The 22,702-nt window shown below is 40.4% G+C and overlaps 1 protein-coding gene across 1 annotated transcript; it reads left to right on the top strand.

Moving 5' to 3' along the window:
• The first annotated feature begins 2,395 nt into the window (after positions 1–2,395).
• Positions 2,396–14,973, top strand: LRPAP1 (low density lipoprotein receptor-related protein associated protein 1). The gene is made up of 8 exons (XM_010082741.1): positions 2,396–2,628; positions 7,698–7,842; positions 8,180–8,304; positions 9,695–9,815; positions 10,742–10,900; positions 11,443–11,525; positions 13,828–14,004; positions 14,658–14,973. The coding sequence occupies exons 1-8, from the start codon at positions 2,440–2,442 to the stop codon at positions 14,721–14,723; spliced, it is 1,065 nt and encodes a 354-aa protein (XP_010081043.1). The 5' UTR covers positions 2,396–2,439; the 3' UTR covers positions 14,724–14,973.
• Positions 14,974–22,702: the final 7,729 nt, after the last annotated feature.

The raw sequence follows: 22,702 nt of genomic DNA, 5'->3' as shown, positions 1-22,702 counted from the left end.
CACTTAGAAGTTTGAGTGCTGGCTTTGAAGAAGTTGAGTGAGAAACACAGCTTAGAAGAGCAATTAGGTTGCTGGCATTTTTTATTTTGGCAAAATACAACTACAGTCTGTTTCTGCATAGTGCTATTGTCATGGTTAGGTTTATGCTTCTGGAATTAAGACTAATAAAGAATGTTTACTGCAGGCTGCACATACAAGTAGAATGAATTAGTTGAAAACGTTATGTTTTTTGTTTTAATGTAGATAAACCTGTCTTGGGGTATATTCTGGCTGGGAGGACAGTTAGGAGTTGGGTTTGGAGCATGAGGACTTTCACCAAAAAAAGAGTCAGGTAGGTCAGTTTATTACTGATCGAATTTGGCTTTGAAAGATGAAATCCAGTGGGACAGAGATACAGAAGTACTTTGGGAGAGGTATGTCTCCTGGTGACCTGGATATTACCTGGAGGAGATAGGCTTGGTGGGAATTTTATCAGCTCTCAAGTATTAAGAAAATCATTCATTAGAGAGAGGACTGAGGATCATAAAAAAACAGCTTTTATATTTCACCTTGTCGGTCTTACATGGATGGAACAAAAAATACGCAACAGTGCTCCTCTTTGCTAAAATCTGGTTTGGCTAGGAGTGGGGCATTAGAAAAGTCCTAAAACTTCTGGGGCCCATGTTACTACATGGAGGTATCTGTGGTCTCCCAGATGGAAGGGAAAGGCACCCTGGGAAATATCTAACACATCACGTTCCAGCCAGGGCAGACTCTTGGCTAAGGCTACTGTTTGCAAAAGGTTCACAGATATCACTTCAGTACACCCTCAGCAGGGTCCTGGTGAGGCTGAGTGAGGGCATACTTGCAAAAAGCCAGCAGCACCCTTGCAAACCCACCATACTTACTTATCCTACCTTTCCTGCATTTTGGCTGGCTAGGCTCAGCCTGCAGACTGTATTGCTAGGATAGAAGATGGAGATGAGAAAGGCCGCAATTGCTCTCATTTCTAGCATTTGAAATGCTGAGCAGTTTCTGTCACTCACACAAAATTTTAGATGTATACAGAATATGTGAAGGTGAAAATTCAGTGGTGAACTGGGTTTTTTTTGTAAAACTGAAGCCAGAAGCTTGTCCAGCTCTTACATTGAATCTTAAAGGAAAAGATCTCCTGACACTGTACCTGGAAGAATGCAATTTATTCAAGTCTCTGAACATAAGCTTCAAAGTCTTCCTCTTTATTTTACCAGAAACCCTGCACTATTTCATAAGTGTCATTAGACTCCCATCTTTCTTTTAACTAAGACCTCTTCTCATGTTTTACTGCTTTGCATAGTTACCATCATTCCAAAATTCTCTAATTTTGCTTTTCAAGTGCATAGAGGGCAGAAAACAGACTTCTGACTGTGGTCTACATCATGTTTTTTAATGTTTCTTTTTTTAACAAGGATAATAAAGTCCATCAACTCAGCTACAGTTCTCTGGGACAATGCAGACAATAGAGTCACAATAGCTTAACACTTCCACTGCTTCTACGAGTTTTGGCACAGTCACAGGGATTCACCTGAGCAGTTTTTCAACTGTGCTAGCGAAAAATAAAGGGAGAATTTGACCTGAAGCGTGCAGGAAAGGGAAATGATGGAGTTGATTTCCCATTGCATGTTATTTACACCAAGGTGTACTCTATGGTGAGTACAACACCAACATAAATCCAAAGCCTCTATACAGAAGCCCACAGAGGTATTTCAGCTTTTTGCTTGTGGGAGGGAAGCCCTTGGGCCAGGACAGAGAACAATACCAAGCGGTGATACTGAATACTCACTTGACACAGATGTAAGGACACTGGAAGTTGAAACTCAGCAGACCAGCATCAGCAAACTAATGCTGCTGCACCCCTTACCTATTTCTAAAAATTTTCCCAGTGTAGCTCAAAAAGTCAAGCAAACAAATGCATAAAGCTATGGACAACTACACCCAGTACAAGAACAAGAGCAGGAACCTGTAAGAGCTTATATAGCACAGAGGAGTAATTTTTTTGCGGAGGGCCTGAAAACTCAATCAGTACTTCCAATGACAGAGAAGATGAAACCATCTGTTCTAAAATGACTTAACAGCACATACATACACAGTTATAATGAGACTAGAACAAGCTCAAAATCCTAAAATTGACACGGCGAGCTCTGCAGGATTTGGGGAAGGCTGACGTGCTTCTCTCCCCATCACCATTTCACGATGGTTCAATGCACGCTTCAATATTCATGAAATTGCTCTTCAGTGCAATACATGCCGCAATACTTTTGCCCACTCCTGCAAGTTAGTCTGAACGCAACAGCTTTCAGGTTCATGTGACTGAGAAACTGCACTGACTTAGGCAACCACCGAAGAGAAAACACGGCGCCGTTCTCAGAGGTGGGGAGCCGCGCGGCATCCCGGGACTTGTAGTTCGCCGGCCACCGCAAGATGGCGGCTCCGCGGGCTCTGGCGGCTCTTGGTGCCGCGCTCCTCTTTGCCGCTGGCGCCCAGGCCAGCAAATTTTTTTTTTCCTCCCGGGAGTCCAACGAGGGTTGGGCGGCTGCCGGTGCCAAGCGTCGGGAGGCCGATGAGTTCCGGGTGGTGAAGCTGAACCAGGTCTGGGAGAAGGCGCAGCGGGTGAGTGAGGCGGCGCGGGAGGAGCGGGAACGATGGCGGCGCTCTGAGAGGGTGCTCCGGCGGAGCTCTGAGGGAGACCCACGGCTGGGCTTGGCCGCTTCAGACCCTCGTTCGCTGTCAGCTGCCTCAGGAGGTGGGGTGCGGCTGAAGAAGTGCCGCGGGCGGCGGTTGGTGCGAGGGCCGGGTGTGTGTGTGAGGAGAAACCGAGGCTGCCCGGCGCGGCGTTGCCTCGACAGGCCCCGGCTTGGTGTTGGACCTCTGGGCTCCGGGGGCTTTTGTTTGGTTTTCAGGCCCTACCGCCCCTAACGGGCAGCTGAGAGCGGGACCCACACAGCCCCGCTTCCAGGGGCTGCCCCAGGCGGCTGGGAACAGCGGTGCTGTGCAAGGTCTTCTCTCAGGAGGCATCTCCTGCCCCTCTCCTGCTGTGTCCTGGGAAGTGTTGATCTTCTCATGTGCAAATCCAGCAGTTAAATCTCATGCCTAGGAAATGGAAGAGAGAATGAAGTACCTCTGGTCCCATGGAGGGTCTGAGACTGGCTCCTGTACTCCCTGTTTGGATGCTTTAGCCCTTTTGTTAAGGGGCATGATGTTCTCATCCGTCTGAAGGCAGTGGCCTTAGTTCCAACTTTGCACGGGACAGGAGCTCGCTGCACAGGAGAGTTAGAAACTCCGCCTTGGTGGTTATGTCACCTGCGGTATTTCACTTACACCAGGTGAGGTAGTCCCATGCAGGAGGACCAGCAAATGGGTATCACTATTCCCAGCTGAGAGCCTTCATTTTGGTGGTGTTACTTGAGTTTCTCTTACTCTGAGCTGAAAAACAAAAATAAAATTAACTGAAGTGAAAATACAGTAAAAATATTTGATTACAGTGGAAATATTTAATTACAGCAAAGCAGAACGGCTCCAACAGGAGGGGAGGATAGCACTGCAAACCCATATTCATGCCCTGAATATTGTGGAGGATGGAAACCTAGGGTCAGGGCTGGTAAAGGTTCAGTTCTTTCAGGCAAAGGAACATAGTTAATATTAATCCTGGATTTGCCGTATCCTGGGTAGATGTTCCCCAGCCTGAGCAATTGAATTAGAGGCAGGACATCCCTGGGTTTAGTATAAAAAATAGAATCCCTGCCATAATGCTGTGTGATTATATCCCGATTCCCACCATGCCAAAAGAAGGTATCAAAAATACTGCTTCCCTTGATGGGAGAAGGATGGGAAGGGAAATAGGGTGGTGTGTGATAATGAAACTCCAGCTGTGAACTAAGACCTGAAGAAGAAACAAAGTGGATACTAGAAATAAACTATAATGATAGTATTGTCAGTTTCCTCTTATTTTTCCAATTACAGTCTTTTTCACTTTTCATGACTGAATCTTGTGGAATTCCAAGTTGAAATGCTTTACATCCTCTGTGTTAAGTCTTGACGCTAAAGGTGTAAAATGGAGTTAACTGTCAGGGTAAAGAACTAAGCTTTAGTAACTTCTGCATGTGTGAGCCAGTTTTAGAGAGGCAACACCTACTTGAACTAAATTTGCCACCATGTAAATTTCACTTTTGAGTACAATTGATACCCAGCCTGCATTTTAGAAAGTGATTTTTTCAGTATGTCTGGGGCAAGGTCTGGAATAAGAGGAAAGCTAAGCCTGCTTTGAAGTATTTGTGTGTGCCAATGCTGAACTCTCTTTCCTTCATTTTGGTGGTGGTGGAGATGGTACTGAAAATAAGGAGCTCTTCTGTTTTTACATAAAAGATGGATGTTGCAATTCAGCATTGCAACACATAGCTGGATGAGCAGTCCTCCAGAAAGCCCAAAAACGTTACTTAGTGGTAACAAGGAGCTGGCAAGCCAGAGTTCCTTCCTCTTTCCCCAAGAGAGGAAGGGTTCAATCTTTCTCCAGCATCTGTTTTCACAGGTATATGTTTTATATAAAAACTTTGAAAATCTGTTTTAGTACAAGAGTTCTTAGTCAGACCCTCATTCTATAGTTGTTTGAACCAATGACAACATTATGTAGGTTTCACAAGGTATGGGGTTTGGCCTGCTAGTTTCTAACAGTCCCCTGTGCTGTGGTTGTTGCCGTTCATGTAGTTCTAGCATCGCTTGTTGTCAGGGCTTCCTGTCCATCCCAAAGCAGTGGGCTTCAGAATCTAAGACATGCTACACCTAAAAAAATAGTGATAAAGAACCCTTTCCTCTCAGAAGCAAGGGTCTAGGTAATGATATCGCAGGTAATGATTGTAGCCATTTCAACAGCAAATGACTTAATTGTTGTAATGTTTCACAGATTTCCAGTGCTTGTTCCCAGAATTCCCAGGCAATCTTGGATGTCAATGTCCAGGCAGCATAAGGAATGAAGAATAAGCCAAAGGAGCTTGGTGCCTTGTTATTTAATCATTCAACTTGACTTTTCACCTCTGCTTCTAGTTAGTTATTCCTACATATGACTAATGTTAGTAAAGTGATGTGGAGGCTTACCTGTTAACATTTTTTATGTGATGTCGTTCAGGGTCCTATGTGAGATGATCTTGAAGGAAGCAGTTCGTGAATTATATGCTTTAGATTAGCCTATGGATTCACTTTTATGTTACCTAAATGGGACAGGCAAGGGGATTCCAGCAGGTTTCAAAGGATTTATAAGGTTTAAAAGGACAGTTACTTGAGTTTCGTACTAAGTTATAATGACAATCAGAAAAATATTATTGTAATTGAGAGAAATTTGAATAGAATCTCTCTTTTTTCCTTGAAGGATCAATGAGCTTGATGTAGTTCCTTATTTTTTATTAAGAATTTAAAATGTTTGATTGATGATGAGATGTCTCCAAATTTTATGTTTAGAAGTTCTGATATTCTTCTCTGAAACTTTTAGAAAACACAAAACAGTATGTGTTTATGAGATTGCACTAACTTCAGAGAGTATCTATCATAACATGCATCATGTAATCTTTTATACAATAGTGTCTCTCTGATTATAAAATCATGCATTTAAAAGATTGTACTTTCTTATTTTTGCAGCACTTAGCTGTATTAATTGTTATCTATTGCGGTGATTTTTTTTCCGGCTGGATTTGGCCAACCTAACAATGTATTAAGTCCATGCTACTTGAATGCTGACATTAGAGTACAGAACTACTGAGATGATCAGTCATTTCCTTCATAATTTATAGCAAACTTTTTCTCTCAGTCTTCTTCCTGAAGCTTCAGGGCACAATTCTTGCTGAGCAGAGCATTGCCACTGCAGCAATGACACTCTGGTTGTCCAGGTTATCCTGCTCCAGGAAAACAAATAACTACATGATTAAGGGTTTTTTACTTTAGCACATACTAAAAATCATAAATAAAGTGGTTCCTTCAAAGTTCTCAGCTTTTATCAAACAGTTCCCCAAAAGCAGATGGTGAAGAAGACAATAGGGGTGCTCCTTTGCTTTACTATTAGATGAATCAAGAATTTTCATGTGTTCTATAAATTTTAGATTCTCCTGTGATTCTAACTACTCTAGATTTCAGTAAATTATTTCAGTAAGCCAGAAAAAACTTAGTTTAAAAATTAAAATTAAAATAATTATATTCAGTAGCACAGGACTAATTAATAGGACAGCCTAAGCTGAAAGCAGAAACAATATTGTGCATAGATTCTTGAATTCCTGTCAATAGGAATTTAGTGCATTACCTGAAAATAGTGGCATTTTTCCTAGTTATTTTAGAATAATGTGCTGATGCTCAAATGAATGGCTGAATCTTTTCAGTATCATTCTGATGTTTAATATAGAGTTCTGGTTCTGTGGTTATTAAACGTACTGCTTCCTCACTGAAAATGAAAATTTTTATAATCTTTAATCTAATTTTAGTGACAAAAAACCCCCTCCAGGAAATAAGTTTGACCTAGGACAGAGAAGTCCAGCTAGTTCATAGCTGGGTCTGAGCTCCCAGGAGCTAGCTGCTCAGTGGTCTGATTGTAGCTGCTCGGGCAAGTTTGTATTGGAAATCACACTGCTGACATGTTTTTTGTTTGCTTCTCTTCTCCAGGCTTTTCCTTGTCTCACCTGCTTGTTATTAACACACGCATGCACACACACACGCATGCACACACACAAAAGAAGTTCTGAGGCATTATTATGTACATTTCTTTGTTTCAAACGGAATAACTGAAGTGTCCAAAATCTGGCAGTTCAAAAGTTTAGGCTCACCCTACAGCAGTGCTGCTTAGCCAACTGCATATTAGTCATTGTCTCTGTTCCTGTTTTCCCTGTATTTCACAAAATTTCACACTGAACTGTAATTCAATTAAATCTTAATTTTTTTTTCATCTCATCAGCCTCAATATCTTATCTTTTGTTCTCTTATGTGGGACAGGAGTACCTCTAGGTTTGGTATTTTTTTAAGGCACATAAACCATGTTAAGAATTGATCTTGGGAAATTTTGCAGTTTGGTCATAGTAAAAATTACTGGTAAGTGGCTCTTTGACCTGCAAGGCCATCCTCAGTGTCCTAGTAGTCTGCAAAACCATACTGACAAATAAGATTTACTGGCTCATTATAACTATGTGTTTAGAAGCTGGCCACAAGAAAGCACATGTGGTAGCAATGGCATGTTGTTTGAGAAGTTTGGTCCTTACTGCCTTTTGTGAACTAGCGAAACTGAATGGATTTTTTTTTTTTTTTTACAGTCTTTGTTCTTGGTACTGAACATTTTTAAAATAGAATCATTTTTAGAGGGTGGTTCCATTAAAAGTGGAGAAAAATCCCATTTAAATATTACTTGAAGGAACACCCAAGAAAGACACAAATTTTTAACCTTTACAATATTTTGCTGTTCTCCGAGTAGCTGAAGAGCTGAGAGAGAAGGCTACATGATCACTCTCTGTTAACACTAGTATGCTGGGGTATAACCATGTTTATAGGCAAGAGATGTATGTATGCAGTGGCGCATACCTTAAGGCCCTTGAATTAGGATGGATACATAGCATTAAAGTAAAAGAAACAAATGCTGTGCTGTATGGTCTTCTGAGGTAACATTACAGTAGGTGACTCCACATAACTGAATACAAATCTTTCTCTGTTCTTGTTAGCTTCATCTCTCTGCTGTGAAACTGGCAGAGTTGCACAGTGATCTAAAAATACAAGAAAAGGATGAGCTAAGCTGGAAAAAACTGAAAGCTGAAGGGCTAGATGAAGATGGAGAGAAAGAAGCCAAACTTAGACGCAACTTAAATGGTAAGATATATCTTTGCAGAAGAGGTTTAGACTTTGCATCAGACACATGCATGGTTAGACACCTGTGTTTGAAGCATTAAATAGTAGGTTGTCTTTTAAGACACTGAGCACACACAAGTTCTTTGGAGGTCACTAGGGAGCTGCAGGAGGCTAACAGCTTCTTTTGCTCCTGATGTTTTCAGAAGAGGTCATTAAACCTGGGACCTCTATGTCTTAAACTGTTAGACTGTCCACTGTGGGCTGCAAAATCCAGCTCTGCAAGTCAAGGATGTAGCCAGTCTCTCATCTTCCATACACCCATGGTTCTAATGTTTCTGTATCTTCTATTTTCCTGCAGTCATTATGACTAAATATGGAATGAATGGAAAGAAGGACTCTCAACTAGTTGATACCAACCACATTAAAGATGGTACAGAAAGTGATACACTAGATGATCCAAGACTGGAAAAATTATGGAGCAAGGTGGGTAAGATTTCCAGGAACTGCAGTGTAGGAAATCAGTGTTTTTTCATTGAACTAGAGTCTGTGTCTTCTGAGAGCCCCCGAGACTTGGAATTGAGTGGCTTTACTACAGTGTTTTTAAGTACTGGCCAAGCTGCTGTGCTCTGTAGCTCACATCATTGTGCCTTGAGGGCAGCCCACCTGCTTCCAGGTCACCAGGTGTGGCAGGTTCTCTTTACCAAAGAAAACACATGCATCAGTTTCTGTGGAGGATAGGTTCCTGAGTCCACTAAGGACAGAGTTTTTCCGTCAATTTCACTGAACTCATGATTTCCCTTTGTGTGACTGTTAGGCTGTTTGGTAGAATACCTTTTCTGTTTTTCCTGATTTTCTTACTGTTGTTTCTGGGCTTTTTTAAAAAGGTGTATTTAAAATATGACCATTTCATAGAATGTTTAAAAATAAAATGTGTAGTTGGGGTTGTTAATTAAAGACCTTCCCAGTCTGGTATTCAAGTGAAAATTTCCAGGATTTGCATTAATGCATTAAAAAAATAGAAAGTGTACTGTTCATTTGGGCAGTTAAAACTGGCAAAATCATAATCTTCAAAAATTAAGTAATTCAGGGGTTTAAAAACAGGTAGTCAGGTAAAGCAAAGAATTATTAGACCAATGTAGTGCAGTGGTAGTAAAGCAGAGAAAAATATTTTCTGGGTTTTAAAATGTTGCTGTAAATAGATACAGCTCTGGCAAGGGACATGATGTAATGTTCTTTGGGGAATAGTAAAGTGTATCAGATAGAAATATTCCCCAAGCAAAAAAAAGGGTTGGGGCTGAATAGGTACCAAAACCTTCACTTTTGATCGTGTATTGCAGCAAGTAAGTAACCAGATTTGTGGGCAGTGCTCCAGCTGTCTGGCCAGTGCTTCCCTAATTGCAAATAATTAGTCCAGTGAGAAATAAATCGCTGCAGAGCAAATGCACAGCAGTGATAGAATCTTCACTTGCCCGTCGAGTAAGATTTCTTGACTAAAGACTCTGCTTAATATCAGGCTGCATCCCTCATGCAAACAGTCTGCTTACAGTTACATATGGAGTTCCATGGCCCTTATTTCTGTATCAAATTGTTTCCTACAGAATAGAAATGACAGATTTCGGTGGGTAGTCTGTACCAAGTCTAGCTGTATAAGTCTGAAGCAAACTTCCTTTTGACATGATGAAAGCCACCATATCCGTCGATGTCTAAATCCTGACCTGATACTAATATGGAGGGATTTGAAACAAAAGATCTTAAGGAAAAGCTGGACTTAATAATTTTCTAAATGTGGTGGGAAGTGAGAAGAAGTTTTGGCAGTTGAGTGCACTTAAAAACACTTGGCCTGGGAAGCATAATGAGCTCATGTTTCTTTCAGGCCAAGACCTCTGGGAAGTTCTCTGATGAGGATTTGGATAAGCTTTGGCGAGAATTTAAGCATCACAAAGAAAAGATTCGTGAATACAATATTCTCCTGGAGACTGTGAGCAGAACAGAAGGTTCCTGAACATTTCTCTGATGTTTCGAGATCAGTGTAACTCTTTTATTTGCCCATTCCCTCCATTGTTTCCAAGTTTCTTTGAAACTCCTGAAGTCTGACGTTTCTGTCAGAACTGCTTGCAGATGCCAACATTGCCAGATACTTGCTGGGTTTAGTTCTGTATTAGCTGCCAAAAATCTTGACAGCTAATGAAAATGTTGCCATTTCCGTTTTCTGATTCTGTGTGCATTTCAAGCTGGGAAGGTGCCATCAGATTAGCAACGATGGCCATAGTAGTTTACTGGAAATTATGCATCAAGTGTAGGTTGGATGCTGCAAAATGTGGTCCTAAAGTCTGCAGAACATTAATGTTTTATCTCACCAGCTGGGAGCCCAAGAGGATATGCTTGAATATCTCAGGCACTGAGCCTGAGGTGTATTAAAGCATCAAGGATTTGAATCCAGCCTGCTGTGCTAATCCTAGCTAAAATTTTGTTAGAGACAAAATATTCTAAATCTTATCATCAGTTTGATGTTTGTGTTGTAGGGTCGAAGTTGGAAGCTGCTGGAAGTCATTTTGACATCAGATGTCCTGATTGGTTCATGAAATGCCCAGGGAAGAATCAACCACCCCTATCCCATTTCCTTGGGATATTTCTAATCTAGGAAAACAAGAACATTGCCATTCTAAAATCTTGGCTGGTGGCCAGTAGGAATTAAAAGGCATTTCTGTAATATCACCCTCTAGAGCACTGAGGGGCATTGATCTTAATATTGACCTGCAAAAGGAATTAGTGCTTCTCAGAGTGTGGTGTTGATGCTTTATTTACACTCAGCTCAAATGCTAAGAACTTATCTTTTATTCATCTTAGATTTAGTGGATTTCTGGAGCTTTTGACCTATCAGGATTTGACCCACAATCAATAACACTTTTTCCTTCAACAGATATGCACAAAAATGTTATCAACCCATCTGAAGAGAACGTGGTGAAAGAAGAAATCCTGCACAACAAACACAGAGAACTCAAAGACAAGCTAAGAAGCATCAATCAGGGGTTTGAGCGTTTGCGTAAAATCAGTCACCAGGGATATGACACAACCAGTGGTATGATACAGTGGGTTTTTTTATGCTTATTTGGGATTAATTTAATTTAAAAATATTAAAAATCATTGGGCAAGTAATAGGATTTAGACACAGTATCACAGTACCTGGTGTGACCACAATGGGCCGAAGAGATGCAGACAGCCTGTTCTGTTTAGAAGCCAACACTAGAAGCCTAATGAGAGGGACAACCCGTAACAAGTGTAGTTCTGTCTTCCATGCCCACATGAGAAGGGATATTACACTTTCTGTCCCAGGAGGGCGAGTGAGAGATCATGCAGGGCAAGCAAAGCCATTATTCAGTTCCTAGAGTTTTTTTGGTTTTGTTTTTGTTTTTAACACAACAGCAATACTATAGCAATACTGTAGTTTTAAGTTAAGTACTTGGATTTTTCTCTCTTTTCATCTAAATAGGCCTCTTAGTAATGCAGTGGTTAATATATATCTCTGTGTGTGTATGTGAGAAAGCATGCTTATCTTGCATAGATGCTGGGCATAAAAGCATTGTGTCCAGATTTTCATTTAGTGGTATGTGTTTTTTTTAGAATTTGAAGAACCAAGAGTGATTGATTTGTGGGACATGGCCAAATCAGCGAATTTCACTGAGAAAGAGCTTGAATCTTTTCGGGTAAGAGTAGAATTCCAGTTAGATCTCTTATGGAAAGATATTTTCCCTCATAAAGAAACACTCAATGTTACTCTGAGTGCAGCCACTTCTGTATTGCTCCTCAGACACCATAAATATTAAGAAGGAAGCATGACTCTTTTTTTCAAATGCATAAACATGTATGTAACTAGTTGTATGGTTATGTTATTACAAGCAAAATGAAAATTCTGAATCCTGTGAAAGAAAACATTGCATATCTTAAGCCTTTGAAAGATCAGGCCCTGCTTGTTCGCTTCCAATGCACCAGATTCCCTCTCTTACCCAATGTTTTAATGTAATTACTTCATCGGGAAGCAGTGCACTTTATATACCCAACAATTTCCCACTCATACCCACCTCTTGTGCTGCTAACTTCCCATGTTGGAGCTATGTTGAACTGACACAAAAGTACCATGACAAAGACTGCTTTTCAAGGAAATATTATAGAAATTATTTCATGTAGGGTTCATACTGGTTTTACTTAATTCAAATTGCATTGAGAAAGTATGTTGGTTTTTGTTTTGTTTTTCTTTCCTGACTCTACCTGTGTATCAGAATAGATTCTGACTGACAGCCTGGAGAAGTGACTCTTCAGGGCTTCTTCACTGAGTTGCACATATTTACGATGTCTTACCCTCCGAGGCATGGCTAGGGACACCTTGAGCTTCTTTTCTGATAAGGTAGTGAGATAGTTTTAACTGCCTGGGACTGGGATTGAAATCTGTCTCTCTTAGATATCAAAGATCCGTCTTATTTCTTTGAACTCACATGCAGCCTGATTCTCTTATAAAGCAAACATTTTAATTACAATTTCAGTGGCTCTGCTTTTAAGAGTGTCAGAAGTCTGCAATAAGGCTTCTGCTGACCTCAGTGGGACATTTTGGTCAGGACTGTACAGTTGCATCAGAGGTAAATTTGGCCTTCATATCCGCTGCAGTGAAAAAGAGCAATTCCACAAGCAAGAACACATATCTGCTTGTTAATTTTACTGTTTTAGTAGAAATATTAATTCATGCAAACCCTCTTCACCAGGCCAAACATGTCTTGTTAGTGTGAATGTTGGGACATCCTAACAAAAGTAAGACAGTAAGAATCACAGTGAAACATCTGCCTATTTAAAAAGTCCATGAAAGCAAAATTAAAGACATCATGTGCTGATTTCATTCAGTCTTGTTTGAGCTGAAGTTCTGTCTTCTGAGCGCCTATAGTACCAGCCTTCGTAAGGCTTTCATAATGAAAGATGCAAGTGCTGCTCTGCTGGTGCGTCATCTGAGAGGAGGAGCTAAAATGATTTATCAGAGCAGTAAAACCCCAAACTGAGGTCCTGAACAAAGTACGTAAAACAGAATGGAATGTTCTACAGCAAAAGGAAACTATTTTCTTGTCAGAAATGTTGAAAACAAAAAACTTTTTACTTTAAAAACTGAAGAAGATCTATTAGGATGATGGATTTTTATATATTTTTTTAACTTGTCTTGAAATGAGTGGAATTTTGTCAGCCACCAGGACTGAAACACACCAGTGACCAAAATTAAGTGGGCTCTGTCAAACAGGGGGATTTCACTGTAGGGTTTGTCTGAGTTTTTCTTGATGTAATGCATAGAACTGCTGCCGTAAGTGGCATAACAGTTTGAACTCTTCATATCCTCTTCACGGAGGATGTGTCTCAAGACACAGAAAAAATTAATTTACTGCCTTGAAGTAGCAAATCAAGAGCAAGTTTTGGTGGGTAGAGACATTACTCATTCTTTGGTCCCCCTTGCAGTGTACCAGGTTATCTGAGGACTGTCCCTGACACGTCCCTGAAAACAACAGTTAGTCTGGACACTGTCTTTGAGGCAGACTAAGAGGGCTCTTTGTTTGTTAATTAATCCTATTTCAGATTCATCATCAGACCTTTAAGTCTGAGCAGAAAACAGCAAATCCAGGACCTGATTTTGAAAATAGGCTTTTCTTAAAAATTGTCCATCTCCCTCCCCCTAGTCCGCTATTCTTATGTATAAACTTTTGTTTGTTATTCACTGCTGTAATCTCCTAGCACCTCACAGCCATCAGCAGTTTCCTTTAGAGGACTCTGCAGTGGATGTTTTCTGTACCTGCCTTCAAAATTGGGTGTCTGGGTAGTGATGATAATGTATTGTCCAGACATTCTTAAGAAGCAGGCAACTGAAAAACCTTTCTGTGCTTGACTTAGTAAAATAGCATTAGCAATGTCTTGGCAAGAAAGGAGAGAAGAAGCCTTGGAAAGAAAATCCTGTGAAGCTGTGTGTATTTGTTGTCTTAGGAGGAGCTGAAACATTTTGAAGCAAAAATTGAAAAACACCATCATTATCAGAAACAATTAGAGATTTCACACCAGAAACTGAAACATGTTGAGGAGACTGGAGATAAGGATCATCTGAACAGAAACAAAGAGAAATATGCCATGCTGGAAGAAAAGACAAAAGAACTAGGATATAAGGTCTGTATAAATCCATTTTACATACATGTTGAAAGTTTAAGTCAGTAGTAGAGGGTACGTAGATTATCCAGTGCTGATTTTTTCATGCAATTCAATTGACTTCCAGAGAGGGAGTTTAAGGCACACTGGTGCTGCATTGTGGGAATAAAGAACTGGTGGTTAGCAAAAATCTAAACTGACCTTCAGGTTAGAGAACGATTGTGCACAAGTGAGGCAGCACTGCAGAAAACCCTACTGCAAACGTGAGAAGCGGCAGGTTCAAAACACCATGTAGTGGAAAACAGACAAAACCTGAAGGTCAGTAGAATGTAAAACCAAAACTGAGATTATGTAATCCTTGGTAATAAATTGGGAGCTTGCATACAGGACAGTAGCACTTGCTCTCAGCAGTGCTCCCCCTTCAGAAAACCGGAGTGCGTTTGGTATGGTTCAGTGTGCTGTCCCCGATCCCAACGGGCCGCAGATCAGCACTGCATGTTTTGTACAGGTGACGCATAATTGGTTCCTTATAGATCAAATTCTAAAATGCCGGAAATCTCTGTGGTCTCAGCTCTTTCTGTTGTCATATATAATGAAAGAAAAATCTGAATATATGATATTGATAATTCATTGTCTTACTAGAATCTGTTTGATATGATTTGTTTTCCTGCTAGGTAAAGAAGCACCTGCAAGACTTATCCAGCAGAATCTCTCAAGGTCTTCAACACAACGAATTATAAAAATTTGTTCTCCTTCATGGGATCAGTCTATTAACACAAAACAGATAATGTGTTTTTTGAACAGGATTTACCAAGGAGACCTGAAATAGTAAGGATTGAACTGAAGTTGTCCTGTAAGAAATTTTTTTTGTCCACTTAATTGCCAGTTTTATATTTGCACTATCAAATCAAATTATTAGATTATAAATTTAAGTTGCACATCTTGGATCACATAAATCTTACTTCTGAAGCAAATAACAGCCTTTGAAATAAGTAGTCATGTCAAAAGGAAAAATATGTGAACTCTCAGAGGCTTCCTGCTAGTAAAAAAACCACTAATCTGATAGTCAGAAAAAGTATTCTGATCAATGAAAGCAGACACTGAGGTACAGGAAGTTAAAACAGAGGCCAGAGAAGACTTTTATTTCAGTGCCTGGCCTAATACATTTCCTACTGATGGTAGAAAAAATATTTCTACTGACTTTGAGCAGTGGCTCAGAGTTGCACTGTAATGAATCTTTCATGTGAGAGGGGGCAGAACAGTAGGGAGGGAACAAGTATTAAGGTCAATTCACATAATTTAGTTATAGACTAACACATCTGAAGTTACTGAATGTATGTGTACAGTTATCTTATTCATGGTTGCTTGGTTTTGTTACACGTAGTCATTAAAAAAATCAAGATACTGGTAAAGTTGTTTTTTTTCTTCCCTCTCATTTAGTGAGAAGTAACAGACCTGGTTTTGAGCATATTGCTTATTCCTTTAAACTAAAGTTCACTCCCTCAGTTCACTCACTTTTTAAGACAAGGAGAGTTTGCACCACAAGAATGTGTTTCTATGGTCTGTATAGGCAGAAGGCTCTCTAAAGCAACTTCTCTCTGAGCACATATTCCAGTACAATCCCCAGTAAAGATTATTATCGTTTTCCCTTTTGAGACCACATTTTTCTGTTGTCTGTCAGAACTTTGGCAAACATTAGCCATCTGGGTTGAAATTTTCTATAATAATGATGCTAATAATTTCTAAGGAGTGTTTCACATGAAACTGTTCCAGGAACAAGGTTAAGGCAAAGGTCCTGTGTAGGTAAATCATTACAGCTGCTTGGTTAAGGAGCTCGTATCACTCACACAGTGCAGTGCTGTAGTAGTGTGCTGCATGAGGAAGCTGTCCTCGAGCCTCACTTGCCATACCTGTTCTGTGAGAACAAGTAAGCTAAAAAAAGTAAACCCAAAAATAGCTAAAACCTATTTATTATCAGAAAACTGGTTTGTTTTTTTCCTAGATACTACATACCCTATCTCCCCCCAGCTATCACTTTAAGGGCTGTTCAGCCTTCTTTAACACAGCAGTAGCTACATTGTCTTACAGGTTTATCTTAATTTTTTTTCATTTTTTTGAGGAGAATGCAGACTAGAAATGTATTCTCTACTATGTGTGGAAGGTGCCAACTTCACTCTGCCCTTCAGTTTTCCCTTTGGTAGAGTCAGAAATAAATCCATGTACCACAGGTCAGTTTGGTGGCTGTCACTTGGAAGGGGAGAGGCCCACACCACTGCTCCTGGGTGAAGAATTTGAACACCTGCACTAAATACTTCAGCAGACAAAAGAAACTAAGGAAAGCACTGAAATCGGAGCAGTTCCTGCTCAGTTGTACAAGAATGGAAAAAGCTCTTACTGAGCATGTTCAGATACTGCTGCTGGGGGAAATCGGTTGCCCAAGGGAAAGCACTGTATCTCCAACTACGATAAAGGCAGGCAGAGTAGCTCTACACTCCACACAAGAGGGCCCACCAGAGAGCTGAGTTTTGTCTTCAGTGAGTACCTGAAATAGAATATGCTTATTGAAGAATATTTGAAGAATTTTGGAACAGCACAGGGTGCTGAATTCATGGAACACATAATCAGGTCAGATCAGCAGTAGTTGATTGTCTCCAAGTGGAGGGCTGCTTCAGTGCAGGCTGTCAACAGAGGCGATGGCTGTGCCGTGTCTCTACCTGCCATGCCATGGCAGTAATGGGGCTCAAAGGCTGGGTAGGCTCCAGCGGACAGAACACTTGGGAAGTGCTTCAAAGTACAAGAAGCTGACAAAATGTTTATATGTCACAGTAATTTCAAATTTGGAACAAGTTGCAAATCATCAGTGGCAAAGGTTGGAGACTGGGGTCAGCACAGTCACCTCACTTGATTTAACACAGCTGTTAGTGAGTCATTGGGCCCAGAAATTGTTCACACAAACCTAGAGGAGAAAAAATATTAAACAGCAGTGGTTGCTGCCTCTGAATCCAACTTCTCCTGAAATGGCCTGTAGCTGATTTCCGTGTTAGAGTCTGCAATGGCATTGAGAAGACATTAGCAATAGTCTCCATTCCTGTCAAGGCTCTTTGGGGTTTTCCTTACTTGAGATCTGGGGACAGTGCACAGGCTATTGAGTTGCAGAGGCTGATGTCACTCTTGTTTCTATAGTCTGCACCTTAAACACATCGATATATGTACAAGTCAGTTAATTATTGCAATTTTTTTAAGCTTCCGAAGACGATTCATATGGCCAAAATAACAAGAGGGGGTAATTTTGAGACATTAAAAATAGCGTGAGTCACCACTCTTGTGTTTCTGTAAATAGCAACAAAAATTGAAAGCCAAGAAAAAAGGCATAAATGAAATATGCCTACAGCCCTGTACCTAGTGAAAGGTGAATAATGGAGTTCATAGGTGAGACTGCATGGAAAAGTCATCTGAATAGGAAAGAACTAACAGCTTTTAAACCTTATCCTCTTCCTTATCTGGTCCTTTTGTAATTATTCAAATTACCAAGTTTTTCAAACCACTCTGAGAAACAATTCGAAATAAAAAAGTGGGAGCAGAAGAAAGAGGAAAGAACTGCATTTCTTAGGAAAAAAAGATCAGAGCATTTTATGCTTTAAAACAGTCTGTCAAATTCTGCCCTGTCAAACAACCTCTCTGTAAATAAACATGTCAGTGATTTCATGTAGGACAGATTTTATTTATTAAAGAGGTTGGGGGTAGAAATGAGAGGGAAATAAATATACAAGGCATTAAGTACTACAAAAATAACCAAGTCTTTATTAAAATAAACACTATGTCCTGCATGCTGGTAGAGGAGCTCAGATCGCATCACTCTACCAAGACACATAAGGAACAGCCACTGCTGCAGATGTATTGCTGTAACGATTTTCCCTCTCCCTTCCTAAGGGATTTTGTTGCCTGATAGGGCAGGCAATAGCCAGAGTATTTAAATTCACCAGGTAGAGATAATTTACATTTTTAAGCTGAGGTGCCATCTGATTTCCCAGCCCCACCTCCCAGTAGTGACCCATTTTCTGGAGACATGGATTTAAGAGCAACTGACCTCATCTACCTGGACTTGTGCAAAGCTTTTGACACTGTCCCCGCACGACATCCTTGTCTCTAAACAGGACAGCACCTCTGCAGGTGATCAGCTCAGGACTAATGCAGACAGAGGTAACACAGTTCACGTGGTTGGTTCACAACATAACATCCATAGAGCCTCCCTGTCATCATTTGGCACTGCTTCAGAGAAGTATTTGGGTTTGGGGTTTGTTTGTTTAAAAAGGTGCCATTTCACATACAAAAAAATCTACCAGTAAGTAGTATGCAGGCAGCTCTAAAATAATTTTTAAGTATAATTTTTCTTTCCATAGCATTTAATTAGAATAGAAGAAAAATATTAAAAAGTCATGAAATAAGTCAATAAATAGAATAAGCGGTTGCTTTCAATATAAATAGACCTACCCTTGTAACAGAGAAGATGTAGCTGTCGCAGACAAAGACAGCCTTTTCCATATACGCTGTACTATCTAACGAACAGCTTCTAAATACCAGAATCAACATCTCCAAATACAACACACAGTTAACATAAAAGACTGTATGGATTTCTTTTACTAGTATCCAGTTGTTAAATGGAAGTGTTCAAAGAATCTGGCTACCTGAGCCAAAATAGATTTATAAACTCTCACCCACAGTAAATATTTCAAGTTGAGCCATATTTGGTAAAGCAATGATTGTAACCAGAATGCTTTTGTCAATAGCCCTTAATGCCCTTACATATCCAAATCTTCATGTGTATTATCCCACCACTCAACAGAAGAGCACTCTCCTAAATCAAAAAGAAAATAGTACACAGATATTAGTGCCTAACAGGTTAATGTAAGAACAATAGAGACATTAATATAGCATGTAGATATTTTGTTCCTTCACGGAAGTGTTAACAGCAGAAAGCTACACACATCCGTTTTAATAAAACTAATAATTTTCAGTCTCAAAGCTTGCCTATCAAGTATTGGTCTGCTGTGACTTAAACTTGATGATTTCTATAGGGCAAGTGAGTGTTGAATCACTTTGAAATAAACCTCTTACTAAAATAAAATGCTATTTAAAGTTCTGCAGTTATAATTTTTCAGGCAACTTACTTTAAAAGGGGAAGGAAGCTACATTATTTTAAGAAACACACTAAGAAGTTGAAACCTGCATATGAAACCAAATAATTTACAATGCTTGGCATCAGATCCAGGAGACTAACGTAAAAATTCAAATCTCAGTTTCAAATTCAAGAAGACATCTGAACCATTATCTAAACTGACCTTTAATGTGGAAAGGATCCATTCTCCAACCTCAATTCAGATCCAAGCTCTGGGACTCCCATTTACAATTTCAAATATGCCCACTCACAGCGTAGAGTCTTCATTCGTGCCAGTTCCAGGGCCATTAATGATCTGGTGTTTGCTCCATTTTGAAGTTCAAGAAAACAAAAGGAGAGTGAGAAGAACTATGTGCAAAAAGTGACATCTCCAAAAGAAGAGACTTCCATGGCAAGAACTTGGGAATCAGGTTACTGTTCATTTCTGTTTGACAGCAGACCGCTGGCAGTGGGAAATGCAGTCATTTTCTCCCAATTTTTATAAGGAAGCTTTCAGGTTGTACCTTGTTCCTAATCTGTACCAAACTGACACAGATTCCTACACGAAAAACACATTCCGACAGTCTGAACACCTTCCACACAGGTAAATGTTGCCTTCTCCAAGCTTTTCTTCAAGCAGCTAACGACGATGATCTATACTGGATGCGTATGTCTTGGACAATGTTTGCAGTAGCCACACTTTGCTGGTGTCGCTAAACTCTCACCTCTGATCAAATTGTTTCAGGTCTTGTGCAAACTGACCCTCATTCCCCTGCAGAGAAATGAGCTTTGCAGAACTGCAAAACAAAGGTTCATAGGTAGTTGTTAATTCAGGATGAGAACATGATTTTCCAGAGATATTCTTAGGAATTGTTTTCCTTCTCATTCTGTCGACATCTGTATAAACATCTGTTCTAGAATTTTTGAAAGAAAAAAACAGCCAATATACCCAAATAGGGCAGTCAGAATTCCAAATCTAAGTACTGCTGCAGTACATATCTAGGGTTGCAGAGGAAACAGGAGTGAGCTTATTTAGTCACAGTGAGAAAAAACATGAATTCTCTTTAGCTCCTTCAAACCAAGGATCAGAGCAACTCATCCTGTTCAGCTTTGACCACTTACAGCATTCCAGTGACACAGTGGAGACTGAGAACAGGGGTAGGTAGTTTGGTGTTTTCACACTGAGCGCCTTGCTGCTTGGCCACCAAGTTTTGTTTTATCCAGTTGCTTCTGGCTCTTCCTGCAGTGCTCAGAGCAGGCACCACGCCGATATACAGAGACAGGGTTCCCATCACAGTCCAAACCGAAGATGTGGCCAGCTGCAGGCTCCAACTTGTGCCTTGACAGTTCCCCAGCTCACTGGACAGCAGTAAGAGGGTCTAAACATGTTAAATGTTGTCAGTGTAAAGGAGGGCTTGGCCAGAGATACACACGCTGGAAGGAGTATGTAGTGTCAGCAAATCTCAACAGCAGCCCACCGAGGGACTTCAGGTCCAGTCACCACACGAAATGCATTCTCACAGCTGTCGCTTATGGTCACTGGTTTCATGCGTTCACCAGAAAAAGCACAGAGGTGGCAAAAATTCATCTAAAACCAGTTCCTGGGATTTCAATAGACCTGATCCATCTCTAGCAAATCTCCAGCTATTGTACCCTGCACTGGGAGAGCTGAACACACAATCAGGTCCCCTTCGCGTCAAGTGAGGGTGCTCTCTGTGTCAGAGCAGGGCCCACGTCCCACCGCCCCTCACCCAGCATACGTACTAAGCTTTCACGTACTTTCCACAGAGGAGAAAAACCAGACACAGAGGATAATTCCCTCCAAGTCTAGACCGCATATGCCGTACAAACTTGAACCGTTTGCATGACTTGATGCGAGGACAATGAGACGCGCTGTCATACGTACAGCATGGCAGTCTGGCTCTCAGACTGGACACCAGCATTAACCATCCCACAGTTTCCACTCCACTCCTGGTAGAGGCAGTGCCAGCACATCTTCTGTTTGACCGAGGACACAACCGCAACCTCAGCCTGTTGCAGGAAGCTCCACTCCTTGCTGCAGCCCCCCTTTGTACAAGAAGCACCAATCCAGCCGGCAGTCCCCAGCACTGCCCCAAACGCTGCAGTTTACAGACTCCACTACTCTTCTGTTGCTGCCCTTTTTCTGTCAGTGCAACAGCTGGCAAAGGACAGTTGTTGCTTTCCAGCTCTCTGCTGACACCTTCCTACTTCTCCATCAAACTCCCAATATTAATTTTTCCCGTGCTTCTGATTTGTGTCCAGTACTACTAACTATTGGGAGTAAAAGGACAAAGACTGTTACCGCAGCCAAGGGCAGTCCGTGGGGTAAATCCTCCAGCTGTAGCAGAGACACCAACGTGTGATGAATCTGAGCAATTCATTACATAATAAAACTTTGGTATCCAAAGGCCAGATTCCCTTCCGAGCATGCAATCTGCTCTATTTTCTGTATATGAACTATCCATAAATTGTCAGCTCAGCCCACAGATGACTAAAATTTAACTTATACAATAGCAGATGCTAGGGCATTTTTTTTTTTTTAGGGATTTCACAACAGTATAATATACTGTAGAGACAAATTACTGTCATGCTAAATCTGCTTTCTGATCCCACCCCCTCACTGCACATTCCTCAAATAAGTTGACACTTATTATTTCAGTGAAATGGTGATGTTACATACGCCTCCGTGTACACAGTGGGATAATAAATTTGAATTATTTCTAGATGCTCTGATGCAGACAAATGTTTGAAAGTTAACTTTCACTCCCGCTAAAGTTTTTACTAAACTCAAAGTTTACTTGGAAGTTGCACTTTCCTAAACCTGCCCACTGCCTTATAAAGCTATTTACTGTATCAGAATCCAGGACATGAATTATGTGTATTTTTCTGTCACTTATGTCCCAGCCTTTCAAAGAAAGTCCATAGGAGCGCTGGTTTTAATCTGTAACCAACTGATCATCACTGTCCCAAACCTCAGAGTAAGGCTACCCCAAAATCCATCATCTTTCAGGGAAAGAATAAAACCCAATTCATCAGAACCCATTCAAATTTTTTTTAAATGGCGTTTTTCCTTAATCCTACTCACCTACACTGAAAATACACGTGTTTAAAGAGCTACTCTTTACAAATCTCCCTTTAATAACTTCTAATTCTTCCATCATTCCTCTGTTTTGTTTGTTCTTATTGCTGTATGGTGTTAAATTAACATTTCCTTTTCCTAGACTGCAAAATAATGTTTGTATGACTGGCCATTAAATGAGAGCTGAGCATCTTCCCAGATAACAGGTGACATAAAAATATAACGTTGTCATCTGAAAAAATGCATTATTTTAACAGAACTGAGTGGCTAGTAACCCATGAAATTCTGTGTCTTCTTCCTGTGGTCACTTTAGCAAAGAATACTTGTGTTATCCCAAAGTAAATAAGGTATTTACTGATGAGTGGACATTTCAGCATCTCATTAAAAAATGTAATTACTCATAATTCAAATTTGAGTAGAGTTTTCCAAGCTACACTAATTACGACTGTTTTGTTTACAGCAGA

This window comes from Pterocles gutturalis, unplaced genomic scaffold (genome assembly GCF_000699245.1).
Source record: "Pterocles gutturalis isolate BGI_N339 unplaced genomic scaffold, ASM69924v1 scaffold1100, whole genome shotgun sequence".
In the NCBI taxonomy this organism is placed as follows: domain Eukaryota; kingdom Metazoa; phylum Chordata; class Aves; order Pterocliformes; family Pteroclidae; genus Pterocles; species Pterocles gutturalis.
This window is presented reverse-complemented; position numbering and strand designations above follow the sequence as displayed.

Bases quoted from the DNA above. Each gene is read 5' to 3' on its own strand.
- LRPAP1 (XM_010082741.1), top strand. From the start codon at position 2,440: ATGGCGGCTCCGCGGGCTCTGGCGGCTCTTGGTGCCGCGCTCCTCTTT. The intron at 2,629-7,697 runs GTGAGTGAGGCG...TGTTCTTGTTAG, and splicing joins TCTGGGAGAAGGCGCAGCGG to CTTCATCTCTCTGCTGTGAA. The intron at 9,816-10,741 runs GTTCCTGAACAT...TTCCTTCAACAG, and splicing joins GACTGTGAGCAGAACAGAAG to ATATGCACAAAAATGTTATC.